General features: G+C 38.4%; 1 protein-coding gene across 2 annotated transcripts in view; it reads left to right on the plus strand.

The window, feature by feature from the left end:
• adamtsl3 (ADAMTS-like 3) overlaps positions 1–23,332 on the plus strand; it is a 102,450-nt gene that overhangs the window by 9,920 nt on the left and 69,198 nt on the right. For both annotated transcript variants that reach the window (XM_079460268.1, XM_079460267.1), the window contains exon 3: positions 4,834–4,953. In XM_079460268.1, the coding sequence (XP_079316394.1) occupies positions 4,834–4,953 (120 nt within the window). The remainder of the gene's footprint in view (positions 1–4,833; positions 4,954–23,332) is intronic.

Below are 23,332 nucleotides of genomic sequence, written 5' to 3' on the forward strand. Positions count from 1 at the left end.
TGTACACATTTCCTTATTGCATTTTGGTAATCTGGGTTGTTATTGAATTTTGTAACTTTTTATTGAAAGTTTCATTGATTTTTTAAGTACGTTAGGTTTAGAGACATGAATGCGACTGTTTGTTGAGCAGCTGCTGAGTTTTACCCCGGTTGCTCAGAAACACATGCTGGCATGCGACGGGCAAATTCGTCACAGGTGTTAACATTGTTACCATGACACACACCTCCCACTTCTTGAGCCCCTGCTTATTAAAGGGCTCTAGAGTAGATAACATCATTTTCTTAAAAGACTTATGACAGCAGAGGTAATGCTACATTACAGAAATAAGTATACTTGAAATCAATTTATTAAGAAAACGTAATGTTCCAGTATATTTTAGGTTCCCTTTATGTATTAAGTATAGTAATGACAGATAGTGGTATACTCGTAAGTGTACTATTTTAATAGGCTACTACTTTAGGACTAAATTGGCCCACTTTAGTTTATAAAAGTATGCTTTTAAGAATACTCCACTAGTTTACATCAACGGTATGTTGAGGATACTGATAGTTTACTACTTCGCACATTTTGTTAGTTTACGAAAGTACACTTTGAAGTTTACCATCATTAAACTACAAGTTAAGTAGTGCGCTTGCAAGTTTTAACATCATACTTTACTGTACATTCGTTATAACATTGTGTTACCGAATACACTTGAACGTGTAAGTGTATAAGAAAGTATGGAAATGATGTGAAAAAATATCAATCATTCATTTTAAGCATATTTCTGAGTACACAAAAAATATACTTTCCTATTTGAGATAATAGCACACTTAGTACACTTCTTTTTTTAGGGTAAGGAGGGCTGGCACACAGAAGATCGTAGAATAGATTAAGCTTTACGTACAGACGTACAGCCCAGGAAGTTGAAGATCGCAAAGTTTGTTTCATCAGAATATCGAGTACAACAAAAAAAGTTGTGTTTATTCTGCTTGACCTCTTAGCGAGGATATATTCCTGCTTTCATAATGAGATCAAATATCTGGCACGGTCTTCTAACACCTGCATTCCCTGAACAGCCTGAGGGTTTTACCAGCAAAACAATCCAGCAACAGTGGCTAATGAAAGCACAATGAATTTCATTACTTTGGGTATTTTAGCTTTGAAGTTTTTCTCCCTTGGGCGGTAACTTGTGGCTTTAGTATGTATCATCAACATCTTTACAACGTAGATTCACAGCAATCACAGAAATTGTCATCGCATCGCATTGCGGTAAAGTAAGACAGAATGTTTCAGCTTTTCCAACTGGCACAGAGTTAGTCATGCAAAGGTTGTCATTTTGTTGACAAGAACTCCTAAGAGAAGAATTAATCTCTGCGTGGCATGCCAGCCTCTTCTGTTATGGGGATGTATGGCCGGAGGCAGCAAGCTCAACCCTGCAGGGCGGTTTTGATCATGCTGATTGGAACCTTTTCAAAGACGCTGCGGCACGCCGAGTTAACACAGATTACTATGAATTATATCTGTCACCGGCTTCATCCACAGGTGCCTGGAAGATGTAGTTGTCACGAGATCTTACCTCACCCAAGGACCTGGCTGTCAGACTACAGTCCATTCCCGAGGTCCAAAAACCGAGTTTGTCCCCCCCCAAAAAACAGACCCCCCTTGATCTAATTGACTTTCTTGATCTACATATGTGCATTTTAAAACATTTGGAGTGCAAATTACATAAACAGTTCCTAAAACCCTGTTTATCTGTAATGAAGGTAAACACATTTAAACAAATACTACCAGATTGAAATACAACCTGTCTTTCGTAAAGGAGCATAATGCATTTGGGTTTGAAACGACATAGAGGTAAGAGAGCGATAACAGAATTTCCATTTTTGAGTGAACTGTTCCTTTTTTGTTTTGCTACAAAAGTTGCAAACAGTTGGTTTTTATAACAAATAAGTCAATTTATAATTTCCATTACAAGCAAGCCAGATCAGGATCAGGGTTTGCCGAACCATACCATACCATACTGTAGGCTTCTGTTACTATTTACACCTCACAACTTTGTTTTAATGCAAAGCCAACCGCCTCTGTTTTATGTTGGGTTCCCATTCTGGGGCAACTATTTTTAGTTTGTTTTCTAACACTGAATCTGTAATGAGCAGAACGGCAGTAAACTTCTCTTCAGTGCGTTCAGAATTACACTGGGATCTGAGAAGGCAAACACCTGGTCCAGACAGGGGCTTTACTAGAGCCTCTGCCCCATGGGGATATCACAAAGTTACTCAACAGAGAGACCAGAGACTTTTGTGTTTAAATGGAAGTCAATGGAGGTGATGCCTAGCTTCACAGATTAAATTGCATTTGGGACTGATAAAATGCCAATGTTTAACACTTTCGCCATTACATTTTCATTCTGGATTGAGCTATGTTTGGAGTTTGCGACTATAAGTACGATAATGACACGCTTTTTATAAGACTTCACCAAAAAATCTGAACAAATGGAAACTGAGGGCCGTTATATGATTGGTTACATGGCAAACGTGTTCTGGGAGTTGTTACGATTTTCCAATGATACAGATGTATGTAGCGGTAGCTTATACCACCCACACAGACAAGACGTGTACCCTTAAAGTAAATGTTGAATCTTTATTGTCCCACTGACTTCAGAGTCATGGAATGTTTGACTGACCAGATGTTAACCTGACTTTGCTTTTACAAAGAACCCTCGCTGTATGTTTCAATGAAGAATTAAATCTTCTCTTGACTATATTGATCTTTGGCACCGAGCGTTCAAAGTAAAATGCTTATCTAAGGATAGACCTGGTCTGAGGTCTCGTTCCATAAGGCCCAAACTGAGTTTGCCCCAGATGGTTGAGTAGACTCATTCTGACAGAATCTAAGCATTGCTCCGGCCAAGGCAGAATCTTTCGCTTTTAATCTTCAGAGCTAGAACTCATTTCGTGGCTGTGGACTTAGTCCTTTATTTATTTGGCCGGCTTGCCCTGCTGAGACAATGTATCGACAGTTCCCTAATAGAGCGTCTGATAAAACATCCCTTGGCACATATAAAGCACACCTGTGCACAAAAGTGCATAATTCATACTGAATGTGGCGATAAGATGGACGAAATTCGGTCACGTTCCTTCCGTCGAAAACCAAAATGGGAGTTAAGCTTATGCAGAAATAGTTGTGTAACACTATGAAAGGGATAGTTCACCCAAAAAGGATTCATCATCATGTCGTTCCAAATCTGTATGACTTTCTTTCTTCTGCAGAACACATCAATATATATCGAAGAACAAAACTGAGCCCCTTTGACTTCGATTGTCTCAAAACATCTTCCTTTGTGTTCCACAGAAGAAAAAAGTCATGCTGGTCTTAGATTATATTAGGGTGGATAAATGATGACAGAATGATTTTGGGTGAACTATCTATCGCTTTAAGATTTGTTTATTGAAGCAGACGTGGCACTTGTAATGTTTCTTCAAAGGGACATTTGAGACCCGCTGCCATTCCAAAATGTCTTTCTTGGTTTGGGCACTTAGGGGGATCAAATGTCAGACTGTGAACATCATCACAGGGCTTTACAGCTCTGAGAACCTCCCACTGTTTCTATTCTTAGGTACAAAATAAATGTCATACCTATTACCCATTTGAATGATATTATTGTTTGTCTGTCAGGGTGGTTTCATGTGGAGTTGAGTGCAGTGTTGCCCTTGTTTCTCATCATCATCCTTCATCATGTTTCTGCTCTTGCTGTTGATGAGAGATGGCCGAGCTTCAATCTTTGATCTGCTCAACTTCCGTTGCTCACACATCAGAGTTTGTTATAGTAAGTCTGTGTGGGCCCCTGGAGGTGCTTTGGAGCCTCATAGGGAATTTATAGGAGATGTCCCCTGCTAACTTAGTCAGTAGCTGAAGGATGTCTATGTTTGTGTGTGTGTTTGAGGGGGACACAGATGGTGAAGTGTTTACGGGGTCCGGAGGGACAAGACAGGTGACAAATGAGACTTGTTTAGTCTGGAAGCAGTCTGAATTCATGCTTAAATGTACACAGGGTTTCAATTCAATACGGGATTAGAAATTGACTTTGACTTCCGTTGTATGGACGTAAAACCACTTATTTTGTGTTCCACTGTAAATGACATGCAAACTAGGATAGAAAAAGGATGCAGAATTGTAATTGAAATGTTTATAATATGAACAACTACTGTTTAGGTTGTTTGCTACACTTGTTTCACTGCAGTAGCTATACTGACAGTTTTCCAATTCAATACTTGTAGCACATTTTTAGGACACTACCAATGTAATCATTTTTATTCTCCATTTATAATTATATTTTTGAGAAGGACGTAAAAAGTAGATTACCAGTATTTTTCTAAATACTAAATGAGTGGAATAATATACTTAAGTATGTAAATTCACCAAATGAGTAAATCATTGGACTAGTATACTAAAATATATAAATTCAAGTATACTAGCAGCACGCTTGAATAAAAGTCATTCATATAAGGGTGCTTTAAAATGTGCATTACAAGGTATGTGTGTTTTTATGTGTTATTGTAATTGTTTTGACAGATATTTTTCTCATGTAAATTCATTACTGAATAAATTACCTCATAAAATGTTTTGTGTCCAATTGTGTACCAGTGATGGTTAGTTTTTTTTACTAATGCATACACGTTATTTTCTTTCAAATTTGCACACAATTCTTGTATCTGGATCAATCTGTAATTTGAGTATAAACATTCATGGTTGACTTCTTGTTAGTCGACATGTCTGAATTGTAACCGCTAATGATGTCCACGGTACTTTTATCCGTTTAAGTAATTCTGCTTCTGTGGTAATGTTTTACAGGGTGTAGCAGACCAAACGCAGAGCGCTTATTTCCTTCCTGAATTTGCACTTTCGCCACAAGGCAGCTTTCTGGAAGACACGACCGAAGAGCAGTACCTCACGTATCGCTACGACGACCAGGTCAGAGATGCAAAATCATGTGGTGATTGAATACTGTGCTGTTCTGAGAAATGGTGGTAATGAGGTACAGCTCTTAAAATAAATAACATGGGATGCTGCCTTGTAAGTGAGCATTTAAAACCGAAGGGATGACCAGGGGACTCATTTATAATCGTTGCGTACGCACAACATACGTTGTAGACTTGCGTACGCCACTTTCCGCGCAAAGGTTGTGATCTATTAAAAACAAACTGGACAAACTTGCGTGGCACATTCTGGAGGGGAATTGGCGCCACAGATGGTGAACTCAAATGTGAGAAGAACGATTATAAGTATTAATGCCTCACACCCATTTAATGTCACTCTATTTCATACGTTAAATATCACGATGATAAATGTTTCATAAATCTTAATCATAATCTTCTTTTAAAATCCAACTCAGTGGTCCATTGGCTCTTATCTTCCACATGTTGGGTGGAGATACACGTACACACCTGACTAATAGTTATTTAGGTTCTGGCGTTTAAATCGTCTTTTTGTGCGTGCGCACACTTTAAGAGTGAAATCTACGCAAAGTTTTATAAATGAGACACCAGAACACTACTTAGCCAGCACCTCTTGACAAGTAATATGCTCTGAATCAACATTTGACCCACTTTATATATTGGATGAATTTCACTGAGTTGCAGTGCTGCAGTGCATTTTGGGATTGCATTATCTGGAAAGGATGCAAAAGGTAGAATTTGGCTAAAAAGACAGTATTATTTATAACCCTACTGTTAAGAACAGCCTTCACGTTGAGAATACTATGATGTCTTAAAATTCTGTAGGCAGCTCACTAGATTTTGGAACGTAAATATTCGTCAATTTTATAGCATTAGTTTTCTACAACAAAAAGTGACCTCGATAACAAGTCGTCCAAGTGGACTGGTTTGGCACTAGTCAGTTAAGAGTAATTAATTATGCTTGACTGTGTGTCTCTATACGTTATTGTTATTTCACATTGCAGTTTTAAAGATGCAAGTCCTTTGCATCATATTAAGCAGATGTTAAATGTACGATTAGATATCATTTCTGAGATGTAGAGTAAGGTTACAGGCCAATAGGGAACACCCGTTACCCAAACTATCCTGAATCCAAAATGTTCACTCAAGTAATATGAATGACAGACTGTCAAGGGTGGTTCTGGGGCTTCTGGATCGTTTCCACGCGGTACGATCAGGCTGTCTCAGCAGAGCTCCTCTAACAGAAGGTCCGGGTACAGCCAGGTACACACGAGTTTACAGGCATTGTAAAGCTTGACTGTTTGTTTCTGAACGCCTGCCACGGGAGCCATTAACCAAGACACTGTGTGCCACCAAACTGTTTTGGGGCCCGTTATGGAAACCTGTCCAGTCTAGCACCGCTGGCTGTTTCCAGGCCAGTTGTTATGTTTGTGACGTTTTGGCATCCCTGACTGAGATCGCTTGGTATTATGGTGATTTAATACGGGAACGTTGCGGTTGCTCAGCAAGCGTGCAAACACGCGCTGCTTCCTGTTGTTATGACATCTCCGCTCATACTAATGCACCGCTGTTGTATATCAGCTCTGATAAACGTGAAAGGGTGCCAAAACATCGCCCTTGACTATGTATGCGTGCGGCTGCCGATGATTTCAACAGAGAATCTTTTCATGTCTTTCTAACCTTTACGCCGACTGACGTTTCATATTTAGCGTCAAAGGATGTCGGAAAGGTGGAGGCCTCCTCTTTTTAAAGAAAATGCCAAGGGCCTAGCCGTCTGCATGTTATTTCTCGGCTCCCATGCCAAAAGGAAGGTGGATACCATCCAGGGATCTGCCTGGTGAGGTTAGCCACAGACGGGAGGCTTTCCACTACAGACACGGGGCTTAAACTAATAGATAAAGCACATGTTCCCTCTGGGCATCTCCCCGGCCTTACTGCCCGACGGACAATGCTTCATAATATTAGAACCCGTAAAGGTTTCTTTTTTCATTTTGCTACCTGCTTGAGATTTTGAGTTTAGCCATCTGGAGCTCTTTGGCTCGGGGCAGCCTGCGAATGCCAGCGTTTCCACTTAGAGCGAGTCCAGCACTTTCTAAAAGAAGTGCTCGGTTGAAAAGACGTGATGCTGTGCAGACTCATTTGTAATGGATGGGTTTGGAAGGTGCTGATTAATTCGGGTCAAGAGATTCAAACTTCTGGTTATTAAAAAGTGTGCACCTTGGAAAAGCCAACTTTGAGTTGTGTGCCATAGTTTGGCTATTTATTCGGCTATGTAGAAGACTCATTTATGGCACACTGACCTTATACACAGATGTTTATCTAATTCAGTAATTCCAATCAAAACAAATACTAATGCTTTATCATACAATACCATTCTTTAGAATTTGGTTTCCATCTTTGTTGCATCAGTTTTGAATGGCCTTTTTCTCTTCTGAATCATTACTGAAATTTAAATCTGGCTTATTGGAATAGAAAAGAGTCCTGTCCGACCTGTTGCTATAAAATTGCAACCACACAATTCTCTAGAATACCATTATATGCTGTTACATTAAGATTTGTGCCAGTGAAATGACAAAAGTACACTCTTTAAAATAAAGGTGCTTAAAAGGTACTTCACAGCGATGCCATAGAAGAACAATTTTTGGTTCCACAAAGAACCATTCAGTCAAAGGTTCTTAAAGAACCATCTCTTTCTTATTTTTTAAAATCTGATGAATCATTTTTGGATCCACAGTGAACCATTCAGTCAAAGGTTCTTTAAAGAACCATTTCTTTCTTATTTGTTATAATCTGAAGAACCACGTTTGGATCCACAAAGAACCATTCAGTCAAAGGTTCTTTAAAGAACCATCTCTTTCTTATTTTTTATAATCTGATGAACCATTTTTGGATCCACAGTGAACCATTCAGTCAAAGGTTCTTTAAAGAACCATTTCTTTCTTTTTTTTAATAATCTGAAGAACCACGTTTGGATCCACAAAGAACCATTCAGTCAAGGGTTCTTTAAAGAACCATTTCTTTTTTACTTTCTTATATTCCGAAGAAACTTCTTCGCAACAAAGAACCTTTTGTGAAACAGGAAGTATCTTCAGATGTTAAAGGTTCTTTATAGAACCAAAATGGTTATTCTGAGGTATCAAAGAACACTTTGAAGCACATTTTTTAAGAGTGTAGTCGAACATTTTAGAAAGGGGCGTCCCAATACGCTTATCCATATACAGTAGTCCATGCAGTGTAGTAATATACATGATATTTTAGCCATGCTGGAACTCTGTATTGACCAATTTATAATCGACTGGAGATTTTCTATTGCATGTAAAGTAGACCATCTTTGGGACAGTAGTCTACTGTACTTACAGTGAGGATCTGTACATGTCTTCTTTTTGTGTGTTGTTCCAGATCACAAGTTACAATTGTCAGTGACCCTATTGCCTTTGTAAATTCAAAATGAATCCTTTTTTGATCATATTTTTGATGTTATTGAAATGTTAATTATTGCAGAGCACTATTGTAAAGTGTGTGTGTTAATTGTCTATAATTAAAGGCTGAATTCTTTCTGAATGCTCGAAACTCATTTCATCACCCTGCTGCCTGCTAACGTTAATAACACCTTTTTTTACTCAATGACACGCTTGATCTATTTTTAATGCGCTATTTTCATAAATTCACATCTCTGAATAACTCTCTCGACTCTCTCAAGACATATTGCCAGACTGGATGTTGTTAATGCCAAAGTTGAGATGCTAATCAATATGACACATCTACTTGTACTCTGGAAACCTTTGTACCAAGGTTTGACTGTAGCCTCAGGCTTAAAGGGACAGTACAATCAAAAATTTAAATTTTTCAATTGCTCACTCAAATCTGTACAAACTTTTTTGTTCCCGATTAACACACAGAGAAAGATATTTGGAAAAATGCTAGTAACCAAACCGTTCTTGGTCACCATTGACTCCCATTGCAGGAAAAGATATGTTTTTTGTTCTGTTGAACCCAAAGAAGACATTTTGAAGAATGTAGGACAGCAAACAGTTCTGTGGTACTTTTGACGACCACTGTCATTTTTCCTACTATGGTAGTCAATGGTGGCCAAGAACTGTTTGGTTATATGCATTCTTCCAAATATCTTTCTATCCGTTCATCAGAACAAAGACATTTATGCAGATTTGGAACACGCAAGGGTGAGTAAATGATGACAGAATTTTCATTTTTGGGGGAAGTTTAAGTATTACGTCGGGGTTTGACTTGATGAAAAGTATTATTGCAGGTTCAATAATGCGATTTTGATGTGTCACGGCAAGTTAGGTATGCAATTGGTTCTCGCATGTTGTGTTGTTTAAAATATAAAACAAATAAAAATAAGATCAACTAACTTCATAAAGCCCAACACAGGCTTTTGACATAAATTCTCTGAGTTGTAATAAAATGACTCATTCCGGTCAGTGTTGCCAACCACCTTCATACTCACACGAAGATACAATTATTCTCAACCCTCAACGTGTCATGTGGTTGATAAGACTAGAATCAAGATAGAGAGGAATTTAAACATGCTGGTTTTGGTGGAAGAAACGTGCCAAGAACTCTGTTTTTAAAAGACGTTTTGTCCTGGTTAAGAATGGAAGAGTTAAAAAAAACATATTTTTCTTTCTTTCTTACTTTCTCCCATTGACTTCCATTGAAGTTTTGAACCACATGTATAAATTAGTTTTCATTTTGGGTGAACTATCCCTTTAAAGGCCTTTCATGACATGGCAATCAAATCTTCACCCTCATTCACCCATTATACGTAAAAGCATTGCATAACAGCTGCCATGTGTGATATCCAAGAACCGTGTGCGTCCTTTCAACCTTTCCGTCCATCTGTATTAATCAGACGTTGAACATTTCGATGAACAATGTAACCTGTATGGATGAATGTTTGCTCGGGAAATTGGATTGTGTCACACAAACACATACAGATGACCCCGGATTATATCATTATGTCAATGCACACTAGATTATTTCTAGCTAAAATGCAAACACATTTTTGAGTTTGTCTCACGAAATCTTCAATATGTGAGTTTTTCTTTCCTTACGTGGTAGGCTGTAGCTGTTCTCAGCTTGTTTAGGGTTCTTATAAGACCCGGCCACGGCCACGCACCTGTTGTGTCAATTCCCTGCGCTCAGGTTCACCCAAGGTCACATTTTGGAAACAGGGGCCTCGTTCCAACACATATGCGCACTCTGTTGTGTGTGCGCATCTCCCGTCTCAAACCCGCTGGACAACAGGTGTGGCTCATGGAGCAGCCCAGCCATCTGGATCTCGCTTGCCTTGTCTTTCAAGAGTGCGTCGATTTAGCAGTCTTTTTTTTTTAGAGCACGTCTTTTTCGCGTACTTCGACAATTAGTCGCAGCCGAACGTCGTCACATTACGAGAGAGTTGCTTATAACAAGACCGGGGCTACAGAATCACACCGAAGGCCAGAGCCGGAGCGCAGGAGAGCGTTAGCTTTGCACGGTATCAATGACGGGTTGAAAAACACCTCTAAAATATCGAAGGTTACATATTGAATTTGGGCAGAGGTTAGGTTTACTTTGCCGTACGCCAGCGCAGACTGCAGGGAGAAGGTTGGACCTGGAAGAATTTATTGCTCTGCAAAGGAATTCCACTGGAACGAGAGTGTTTGAGAAACAAGAACAGATAACAAAAGGGTGGAGGATGCCAGCGGAGTGGTCTCTCGGGTCGGGGTGCTTATACGTTGGGTTTGATTTGAACAGAGGCTTTGTAAGACATTCTTAACATGCTGCGGGGATCAGATTATGTCCTCTCTTGGTGCTTGGTGCATGGGACTCAAATTTACTCGAAATGCTGGCGCAAATTAACGTATTAAACCGAACAACCTTGCAACTCGAAAGCAATTACTGCAGATGGTAAATCAACTAGATATACAATACCAACATTTCATACTTTTGTGCAGTAACCCTGAGGTGTAAATGGGGCATGTGCACACAATTGAAATATGTGTAAGCAATTGTCAGCACACAAAAAATACACAACATGTTCCTTATAGTTGGGATTTACGCATACTATGAAATATCGCGGTTTAAATATAAATGAAACAAATCTGACGGTTGTCTAAAGTCTTGGATCCTAAATATTCACATTTTCCTCCACTTCTCTGTTTGCACGCCACTGGACGCAAGGTTTTAAAAGCGTATGAAATACCACATGACCATCAATGAGCGGGCACACGGACAGTATTTGGTTACCATAGCTGCTGCATTTAGTGTCCCAGCTTATCCGCGGGACGCTCGCACGTTCCCAGTCGCAACCACCAGTCACTTTTATTACAGAGAGCTCAGATGGATTAGACCTGAATCGCAACAAAGAAAGACTGTGCATAGATTTCACGCCACGTTAGCACTCTACTGGGAACTGCCCGGCGCTGGCTTCGTTTCAGAGTGTAGAGCCGTGTATACACCTGCTTATACACACGCACACACAGGTTTATCCTTTAGTAACGCCCAAAAGTGAAATGAGTTGGCGGAATAAGAAACCAAAGCACACAAAACTTATGTCAAATATTGTTTTTCCAAATGAAATAAGATGTTTAACAAGCATAAACGATGTAAAAGAAAATGAATGTAATACCGAGTGTATTTAATGAGATGAAAAATCATGTCCTTCCGAACCCGTATGACTTTCTTCAGAAGTCACAAAAGAAGTTTTTTCGAAGAATGTCTGGTCGCCATTTTATTTTTGTGTTACACTGTTTCTTTTTCGTTTGTTGTGATGTCTTGGGTTTGTTATTCAGTACAAATTAAAGCTACATTTGAAGTGCTTTTCTTCAGATGGTTATATGCTTTTTCCTTTCAACTTAGCACAATAACAGTTGTGAGTGTAATGTACTGGGTGACAGTGGGTGACCTCTCGCTTTTTTTGCTTTATTTTTAATTAGAAGTACACCCACAACCCCCCTAGAGCCTCTGATAAATACAAGACAGAAAAACTCACGCTGTTCTGCTTGCTTGGGCTGTGTTAAGGTAAACACACCAGCATATTCAACTGCCACTGCATTATAAAGTAAAGTATGCATGAAACACCCTACTGCAATGCACATAGATCATGTTATGCTATAAATAATGCAATAGAGTACCTCAGAGATTAGGTTTTTTTTTTATATTTGAAAACAGAAAATGAAATAACCAATGTACCCCAATGCTTTGTATTGTGACAAATGCAACTGAAACGTTGACTGTTCCAAGATGGCGGGCGTGTTGATGTGTCTTGAGCATTCGACTGTGGCATCTGCGTATACATATACAGTGTGGTTAGTCACATGACATTGTGGTTCAGTGGCCATGAGAAGATTTCTCCAGGTGTTCTACACAGACGAATGGTATACGTGATTCTCAGAATGTGTTGAATACAGCGCAGCAGCAGCAGCTTAAAGATGATCATTACAGACCTCAATTGGACTTTTGCTTTCCTGCGTTCAGATTTGGGCGTCGAGCCCAGATGCTCCACAGGGGTTCTGTCTCTCTTTCATTCTCTCTCTTAACCCAGCCACCACTCTTTCTCATCCTGTGTGTGGACTCGTGTTTTTGGACTGGTTTGCGATATCGTAAATCTGATAACCATGTAGCTGTAGTGTTACCTGGGAAACCCACCCTCGGGACGTTTGTGTTCGTTGGGGTGGATGGATTTGTGTGTTATTTGGCAAACTAGGAGAACATTCCAGGAGATCTACAAACACTGCCACTTATTCACACACTGTTGTTTAGATAAACCTTTAACACTCGGAAGAATGATCAGATTTAGCCAATGACTAGATTTTTACGATCTCTGAATTAAACGTGTACCACATTTGCCTGGAACTTGATTTACTTGATGTACAGCAGAGCAACACAATATGATATTTTGAAGAATGTTGGTAACCAAACGTGCTTGGACCACATTGACTTCTATTGTATGGACCATGATTTTCTCAAAAGATCTTTTATGTACGGTATCCATGTGTCGTACACTTTGTGGATTGTAACAGTGGAAATCCCCCCAGCATTACCCGGGTAGGTCTCGGCATCCGGCCAGCTCACATCCACAGCGTGCCGCTTGTTGAATAGGTCAGTCGGCCCTCGGGGAGCGCGGGGGTTAAGAATAACTGAATGTCACGGAAGGTTTGGTTGGACTTAACTTAATTAGGGGACATTTTTAGATGAAAAGGCCGCTTCACAGCTGCCGGAGCCCCGCAGGTACACACGACGCGGGGCCTGCGTTCCTCCATGCCACTTTCCTTATTTAACTTCTGCCTGATATAAAACTGCTAAAAAGGCCACCTGGCATTCCATCCGGAGCGCTAAATGATAGAAGCCCACTGATGGATTTGCGGGACGACCTCCACGACCTGATGATATTAAAGGAAAGATCGGCTTGGATGTTGAGCTCTTTCAAGCTGGGGAGAGTTGAGCCAGAGGTGAACGCTCAAAGACTTTTTTATTTTAATGTGGATCTTTCACGACGGTAGCTCTACATGCATTAGTTGTGGAATTTGTTGTTAAGGTCACCCATATTGAGTTGCATAATCTTCTATAGTTAGTTTTCATTTAAATCCTGTGTCACATTCCGTATAAAGCATTATAATGTTATTCCTGATGCGTTTTAGGGAGCAATGAAGGAGCCAAGTAGGGCTGTCAAACAATGAATCGTAGAAATTATCCAGAATAAAAGTTTGTGTTTACGTAATACATGAGTTGAGTTGAGTTGCATAATCTATAGTTAGTTTTCATTGAAATCTTGTGTCACGTTCCGTATTCATCATAATGTTATTCCTGATGCGTTTAAGGGAGCTATGAAGGAGCCAAGTAGGGCTGTCAAACAATGATTCGTAGAAATTATCCAGAATAAAGGTTTGTGTTTACGTAATATATGTCTGTGTAGTGTGCATATCATTTTTTTATTTATAAACACAAACACATATATATATATTTTGAAAATAATTATAGGTTTTTATTTCTATTTAACAATAATTTAAATGATATATACATTTTTATAGTTTTCTTAAATATATACATGTACTGTATATGTGTGTTTACAGAGACATACCGTATATTATGTAAACACAAACTTTTATTCTGAATTAATCGCGATTAATCGTTTGACAGCCCTAGTTTTAAAGTCGGCACGAAATGGAAGTAGCGAAAGACTTTTTTTCCGTGTTGTGACCTATCAATATATACGTCATTTTAGTGCATAGTATAACTAGGCTTATTGGGACGCAACACTTAACTGTTGTTTCATTATTACCCCTTAGCAGATCATGGCTCTTTAGATATCATGTCTATGAGTTAAACAAAAAGTATTTCTGAGAAAGATATATTGCATAACATTGTGTACTTAAAAAGATGATGGTTCTTTTAATGTAAAGGATTTACCTTTTAATTGACAGCTGACATGATGTGTGCTGTGAGTTTTTTGAGATCATAACTCAGCTAATGATGTTGTTTCCTCCGTTAGCAAGTTCTTGTTGAGACTGATGGATATCATCTGGAGTTGAGGTGTGTGTAAGAGAACCGGCCTGCCGTTGGGCGGCTGGGTAGCTGATGGATGACGTGAGACAGTCGAGCGGGGGATAGACACACACATCAGTGTTTGCTTGACAGAGTCTTTCCTCCACACGCTGTTGGGGATTCTGTCATGATGCCTGCATCTGTTTCCACTGATGTGTTACTTGATAATGTACAGATTGTCTTCAATGTCTCTGTGGTATTAGTGATGGAGAAATCTGGCATACATATCAGCATTACTTGACAAAACAAAGCAAGCAAGCATGCATTCTCCCATGATGCCTTGCACCATCCAAGCTTGTTTCGCCTTAGGCAACCCAGCAGATTACTAAAACAAAATGATACTTGTTCGGCGAAAGAAATATATATATACTAGATATGTCAGAGGTGTCCTCTGCATCCGCTGCTCCTCAACTGTGTTATCGCAGGATTACTTTTTTTAGGAGTTTTGAAGTCTTAACTGGTTAGCTGGTTTAAGACATATCTTAGACTTTTGACTACTTGGACTACAAAGTTCTCTCCTGCTCTTCAGGAATATAAGGGCCTGTGTGTGTTTGCTCCGGCCAGGCATCCGTTTGGCCGAGCTCTCCGCATGATAGCTGTGGCGCTCATCCAGAGCTCTTCATTACTGACATGGACCTGAGATCATTAGTCTTCTAGGAATTACACCTTGATTAGTTTCCCATCAGTCGCCGCTCGATGCATCACAGACTGTTCGGATACGAGGTTTCCATAGCAACGCTGAGTTTTAGCTAAGGGAAAAGCGGAGGCTGGTGTCAATGGAACCTGTGAAGATTTTTACAGAAGTCACCAAAAAGGTCCAAAGGAGTGGGAGTAGCAAGTAGGGATTTCTTTAGGACCCGGTTTCCGCCAAAAATGATTTTGATTGGACCTCCCTGTGCCCCCCCGGATAAGGTCAAAATTCCATAGACGTTAAAAGAGAATTAAAAGAGAACAGTTTTTTCTTTAGGATTGCGCTGCAATAATATTTGATCAAATGTATAAACGTAGATTATTTCATTTTCAGATTTCTCAACACCAGAGATTAGAGAAGTAATATTACAAAGCAACAAGCAGTAGACAAGAAAAATTTGATCGAGAAAATTGGGTCGAGGACAATGACCCCGCTGCTTTTGGCTGATAGTTTCTCCTACAGGTCTAATAAAAAAAGACAAATAGCAAATATTTCACAGACTCTTTAAACTCGGCATAACAAAGTGCAACAATTCAAGTTTCTATTACACTTTGGTCATTTGCATAAGCAGTTTTCCAGTTGTGTGATCAGAACCCAGGCTGCTTACTCAAATGATGTCTATAATATTACACGTTATCCTTACAAACATGTGATCCTTGATTCTTGAGTAGCACAAGAATATTTAAATAACTTTGTTCTTACAAAGACCTGCTACAGCGTCTCTGATCGGCAACTTTAAAGGCTGTTTTCTCAAATTTTTACTACATCTCAATTTCGGAAAATTGACCCTTAAGACTGGTTCTGTTCACATATATCAGTGATCGCCTTTGAATTATCGAGCACGTTTTTAAGAGACCTCCCTGTCAGGCAATGTTTAAAAACGCTATCTCAGAGATGGTACTGTATAATATGCACATTTCAGCGTTAGGAAAATGAGATATTTAAATCTTTATTACACTTTATTTAGTAAGTTTAGCATGCTTAAATTTTCAGGTCTCATTCGAGTTCTGTGGTGATGCATGTGGTCTTATACAATATGTTTCAGTTTAGTTTTCACTTTAGATTTAATCATATTATGTATGTATTTAAATCTTCCAGAGCTTTTCTTTGGTCCTGCTACTGTACTAAAAAACTGTACTCAATATATTTATTGCACTTATCTATAGATACACACAGTATTTGCATTTATATTGCATGGTTACATATTCATGTGCGATGAAAACAAGCAAAAGTTTACCAAAAAATAATAATAATATGCAATATGTCAGATCCCAGTGGTTAGAAAGTGAAAAAATAAATATGTTAAGCATTTGTAAAATATTAGTAAAAACGTCAAATAAAATAAATAAGCAAATAAAGTAGATTTAAATAAAATGTGATTAACATAACAAAACGTGATTAATACATGAAATAGATTAAGTTGAAATCTAAAACTTTAATATATAAGTAATAATTGTATGAAAATTCCATGCATAAATAATCAGTACATGTAACTACACATTAAAAATAATCTTAAAGGAATAGTTCACTTTTAAAATAAATTTTCATGATAATTAAACACCCCCATGTCATACAAGATGTTTATGTATTTGTTTCTTTAGTTGAAAATATATTAAGGTTTTGATGAAAACATTCCAGGAATTTTCTCCATATAGTGAACTTCAATGGACTCCAAACAGTTGAAGGTCAAAATTTCAGTTTCAGTGCAGCTTCAAACGATTCCTCGCGATACCAGTCTTATCTAGTTAAAACGATCGGTTTATATGCTTTATAAACAGAAATTCTTGGCTTTCTCTGTTTCTCTGTCACGCTTGTACCGAGAAGTACCGAGTCAGTGTTTACAAGTTGAACGTGCAAGTTTTCAACGTAGTTAAGTATTAGGTGAAGTCATGAACATAGCAAGGCGAGCATTTGTGTTTATAAAGCATGTAATTTTTTTTAAATACCTGATGGTTTCGCTAGATAAGACCTTTATTCAACGTCTGGTATTATTTAAAACCCTTTGAAGCTGCACTGAAGATGCGATTTTGACCTTCAACCGTTTGGAGTCCATTGAAGTCCACTAAATTGAGAAAAATCCTGGAATGTTTTCATCAAAAACAGAATTAAAACCAATTTTAAGGGTATAATATGATATTGTAAGTGCATACATTGGGTGTTTATAAAATATAAATGCCTTTTAAATGTCATGATGTGGTCCCTTACATTAAGGTGTCTTTGGTATCAAACACATTGAAAACCCCACACTGTGAAAAAAGTACAAAACTGTACTTTTCTCTCTCGCTGGGTTGGTACCCTTGAGGGTTCCTTTATGTACCTCTACAGGACAGGCATACAAAACATAATAAATGTATTTTTGGGTACATTATTGTACCCTAAAGACCAATGTGTACCTTTAAACCAATGCTTAAAGGTACAGTTTTGTATATTTTTTTTACATTGCAAAAGCTGAAGTATGCTTTGGGCCTAATAATTACTCCAATCAAACCTCGGGAGTTTAACAAAACAAGGTGAGATGGATTTGTATCCTGGACTGTATGCTGGTATAATCTGAGATGTTCAAGATATTTATCACGAGCGCCCCACAAGCCGAATGTAGCGGGAAAGTTTATTCATGCATTAGTTTTCGCGGTCTCTTTTTTTTCGTCCCTCTTGATCTTCTGCTCTACCTTCAGCAAACACTCCTTCCGTCTTGCTCCCGTTCCGAGTGGAAAGCTCTTTAATCAGAAAAAGCGATCGTCTTTTCCTCGCGTTTATTTTTACTGAGCGACTCTTTGAGCGACTCTTTTGCGTTTGTTTTCCAACTGCTCGCATGATCAAAGCAAACTTCAAAGACATAATTATTTCCCCTGTCCCTGCCAGCAAAAGCAGGTCATGGAAGTCCAAGGTTGCTGTATTTTGGAAAACCTCATCCTCATCAACTTTTAAAGTACAGTAAGTGGTAGTAAGTTGTTTGCTAGTTTGACCAGGTTGACCTCTGGCCCATTGGCACGTGATCCATCAACTGCCTATATCAACTTCATGACATTAAATGACAAATGGAATTTCTGCAACATTAGCAGTAGCGCTTTTGCCATATTTGTTTCCCAAACTCAAATCAGTCCGCCGGTTGGCAAACTCAAATAAACAAAGCAATATTTACGCCGTTCAAGGGGAAGAATGCTTATAGTTGACATTAAACCATGATAAAGAACATTTTTAAACCTCAAAAATATTGGAAATGGAAACCGTCTCCGTATGTTTCAGAAGAGATGTCGACAATGTCTCAAACAAACCTCAGGTTGTTAAGTCTGTATTATTGAATATTATATTATTCTTCAATATTCTTGAACATCTTAAATTGAAGTACGTTCCCAATTGCAGATTATTTAACATCTACAATCTACATTAATTTACACCTCCACACATTTCATGGATTTCAACAACCATCCCATTTGTTTCTTCTAAGCAATTTTAGGAGAAACATCGAAGTTAACACTTAAATAAAACACAGTTGAACTCCCTCAAATCTCCTGAGCTCTAAAAAAGCCACATATGAGCAATAACATGTTCCTCCGCTTGGACACGTTGCTCCAGACAGGTTACCGTGTGTTTGGTCTGAGAGCGAGAGAGCTCATTTCTTCCTGTCTGTTTTATCTTGATCTGTGGTGGATTGGCCCGCTCTGTGACGTGCCTCTTGGCATGTGCTGTGATTAGTTTCTAAGACTCTTTCTAAAGGCTGCAATGTTTTCCCTGTTAAATAGCGCTAGTGTACAAATAATCCTGCCTGAGACATGTCCCATCTGCACTTACAGTCCTCCTTTTATTTGGCAAAGAAGGGTGCCAATAAATCAGCACAGGCCTGTTGTGAAGTAGTGGGAAACTGTGACCTTAAGTGGATGTACAAATAATGGTCTGTTAACAAAAGCCCTTCAGTGAGCTGAGAAATATACAGGACGGGTTCTGTTTTGAAATCCAGTGCGCTGCCTTGCTGTCTACACCCCACACAGATCGTTGCCTACTTAGGCAGTTTTCTTTCTAATAAAAACGTTTCAGGTTTCAGGTGATTTTGTGTAATTCCAACACAATCTCGAAGCAAAAACGTAACTATTTTACGGTTTGGCTAATTGTATGAATTCGTACAATTTCGTTCTGATATTTTGGTACGATTTGCTCTCGCTCCAGTGATGTTAGGTTTAGGGGCGGGGTTAGGGGTAGGACTTCAGTAGGCTTTTTTCCTAGAAATCGTACGTTTTGTACGATTCACAATGTACGAATTCATACGAATAATACACCTTGTAAAACAGTTACGAATTCCTGCGAGATCAGTCTGGGACTTCGAGTTGTAAAATGAAACTATCTTCAAGTAATCTTACTTTATTTGATTTTATATCGATAACCGCTTTTCCAACTGCTTTACAAGAAGGTTATATTTGTCCACATTATAAAATGCATTAGCTGACATGAACTGACAACGAACAATATAGTTTTTCAGCTGCTATTAATGTTTGCTTATGTTAGTTAATGTCAATACAAAACGGATGTGACAATTTAGCCGACTATGAAATATAATGCTTATAAAAAAATATTGACATAATTGACTAAATCTAAATGACAGCGTTCTACCCTTGGGGTACACTAGGACTTGTTTCACTGAAAATTTTTTTACTTTTCTGAAGAAAAAAAACGTCCTACGTCAAGCACCTTTTCACATTAACCAATGACAGAGACCTGTCGTTCCATAATAACATGCAAGCTCGAAAAAATTTAATGGCCGCCGAAACGTCTTAAGTATGTGATTAGTTATTGCAAAGACGCTCTCTGTTTTATAACTCAAATAGACTTCCGTTACGCTGCGTATGAAGCCTGTCTCTCTAAGCTGCCTTCATGTAAAAATGCTATCTCTGAACATAGCTGGCTGACATTTGTAACCACAACGCAATTTTTTACTTTAAGTCAAGTGTGAACACGGCCTTAGAATTGAAATGTTATGGCACACTGTCCTGCAAGTAGAGTGCTTTCCATGCTTCATTTATACATGGATTAATGATATTTTCTACAGTATATATTACTTCTCATACAGTATAATTATAAAGTGTGCACATAACCCATAAATGTGTTTCTAACATACGGCTGTCCATGAACCATTTGAGGTTTCTGGCAGCTCTTGAATATTTGTTATTTCTCGCGTCTGTTGAAGAAGTAATTGGATTTATTGCGAGTATCTGTTTATGTGTGGTGCCTCGATGATCGGCAGTAGCGCGTACTGGATGTTTTCACTACAAAAAACAACTCGTTGGAAGGAAATCAAAAAGCAGATGTCTTGCTCCGAAGTGTATATAAATCATGAAGTGCGCGTAAAAAGAAAACGACAGTTTAATGTTTAAAACATAGAGAGAAAAGTATTTAATCACGTATCAAACGGAAGCTCTGACAGCACGTTACCATATTTTATTAATGATATCAGTTCCTCGTAATGATACGTGCTTGAAAAGCCGTAATGCAGGAAAGATGTTTAGGTCCATGTAAACGGCTCTATAAGCTTCTCGGTCGACCGCCGGAACAGTGAGCCAGCTTTCATCAGATCCTGTGTATTCTCAAAACCACCTACTCTTTAAACGGAGCCTTCTTTCTCAATTCTTGACACATGTATTGGGTTGTGCCAGCAACCGATAATTTTCCCCTCAAAAGCCACAAGCAGAACTTCTCAGAAGTTTCAGCCGCGTCAACTATCTTCTTGTGTCAGTGTTATCTTCCATTCAGCGTTTGTTCTCTGTGGTACTTTTTGCTTTATCTGCAGTCAAGGCTTTCATAGAGAATGAATCATGTCTTCTCTTTACATTTATGGCCAGAGTTTTGCGCTTTCTTGGCGGTATTTATTTTCTGTTTCCTCACTTTCGAAAATCGTTTCCATTTTTAATGACACAACACTTCCTGTCATTAACAAGTATTCATGGTTTTCCATGTTTTTCAGATGTTGTCTGATAGGGGGCGCTCTTACTCATGTTCAGAAATACTCCACATTATGGTGATCCAATCAAGGACAAGGTCTTGGACCAAAACATTTTTTTAGCTTTTGTTTGAATTGTTTATTTTTCTTTTGATATATTAAATGTTTGCATATTCCTAAAACAAAATATGCCGGGTGGCATGAAACTTTTGTGTTTATTACCAGAAATACTGGCTGCCATTTTCTTTTTTGAAAAATGCTAATGCAATGTTAATGCAAACCAACGGTTCAGTTTGTTCGTATTTTTTCCAACCTTGGGTGAAGGTGGACCGTAGTGAAGTAGTTTTTAATGCGTGTACTTTATCTGAGTGTTTTTACTTTGGAAAAGATTTACTTAACCAAAGCATAGAACATTGTGTTGCGCTTGCACTTTAGTACTTATACTTATAGTACTTAGTACTATACTACTTTATGTTACTTGTTACTTAAAACCGCTTTTCCAACTGCTTTTTTACATGGCACTTTACAATAAGATTATATTTGTCTCAAGGTTGGACTACTGCAATGCTCTCCTTGCTGGTCTTCCTGCAAAGGCTATCAAACCACTTCAGATGGTTCAAAACGCAGCATCACGCTTCGTCTTCCAACAGCCCAAAAGGGCTCATGTGACACCTCTTTTCATCTCTGTCCACTGGCTACCGGTTGAAGCCCGGATCAGATTCAAGTCCCTGATGTTTGCATACAGGACTATCACTGGATCTGCACCGGCATACTTTCACACCCTCCTACACTCCTTCACCCCGTCAAGAACCCTGCGTTCAGCAAACCAGCGGCACTTGTATTGCCTTCTCATAAGGGCATTAAATCCCTTTCTCGATCATTCTCCTTCACAACTCTTTCCTGGTGGAATATTCTTCCCAATGCGGTCCGGTCAACCACATCTCTCACAACCTTCAAAAAACTACTTAAAACACACCTCTTCTGCGAATACTTGACAGACAAATTGAAAAGAGAAAAAATATATATATTTTATGTACACTTACCCTCTCTCTCTCTCAACAGGTAGTGGTCGAGCTTTTGTTGATACTAGTAACTTTGTATTAACACCTATTGTACTATGACTCTTTTATGACATATCGCGCATTGCTCCCTGAACTCGCAGTGGATTAAAGCGTCTGCTAAATGACTAAATGTAATGTTTGCTAATGTTAGCTAATGTCCATACAATTGCTCATGATATATCATGGTGCTTAAAAATGTGTACTGTGCATATTAATTTTGTATTTATAAACATACACATAAATGCATACATTTAAGAAAATATAAAAGTTAATAAACTTTCCTAAATATACATGTATGTGTATGTGTTTATAAATACAATATGCACAGTACATTGACATATACAGGTATTATGCAAACGCAAACTTTTATTCTGGATGCGATTACGACGAATCGTATGGCAGCCACAAAAAACCCACACTCATTAAGTGTAAAAACACTCAGATAAAACCCCACAGACATTAACTGTGCACCTATGACCATGGCTTTAAATAATCCAGCATTTGTGCCACATTAAAAACCCTTTTCATGTAATGTATTAATAAACATTGTAGGAGATTGTTTGTTTGCTTGTTTTCTATTATGTGATTTTTTTAAGTTCTGTGGTTCTTTAGAAAGCAAACTATGTCCTTGCACATCACCCAGGAAGGCCTCACTTTTCAATTCAATTTTATTTATATACTGCTTTTCACAATTAGCATTGTTCCAAAGCAGCTTTACAGGAGAAAAAAAAAACACAGTGCATGGTGTTTATAGAACAAGCAAGATTATTCTGATAAATAATATCTAATAAATGCAGTCTTCCGGTTGTTTTATTAAGCCTATTATGCATTAAGTGAATGCTTGGCTGAACAGATGTGTCTTTAATCTAGATTTACATTGTGAGAGTGTGTCTGATCCTCGAATAGTATCAAGAAGGCTGTTCCAGAGTTTAGGTGCTATGTATGAGAAAGCTCGACCCCCTTTGGTGGATTTAGTTATTCTAGATGTTATCAAAAGTCCTAATTTCTAATTTTCTTCTGTTAGCGGAAGTGCACAAATCTTTAATGTAACATCCAGCATGATTTCAAGCATCATCAAAATCATGCACCAAAAAAAAAGTATAAAATTGCTCTTAATTATAAGACTGAACTTAATTTGCTGTGAATAACCTTTGAAATAATTCACTTA

Source organism: Barbatula barbatula (genome assembly GCF_947034865.1).
Source record: "Barbatula barbatula genome assembly, chromosome: 1".
NCBI lineage: Eukaryota > Metazoa > Chordata > Actinopteri > Cypriniformes > Nemacheilidae > Barbatula > Barbatula barbatula.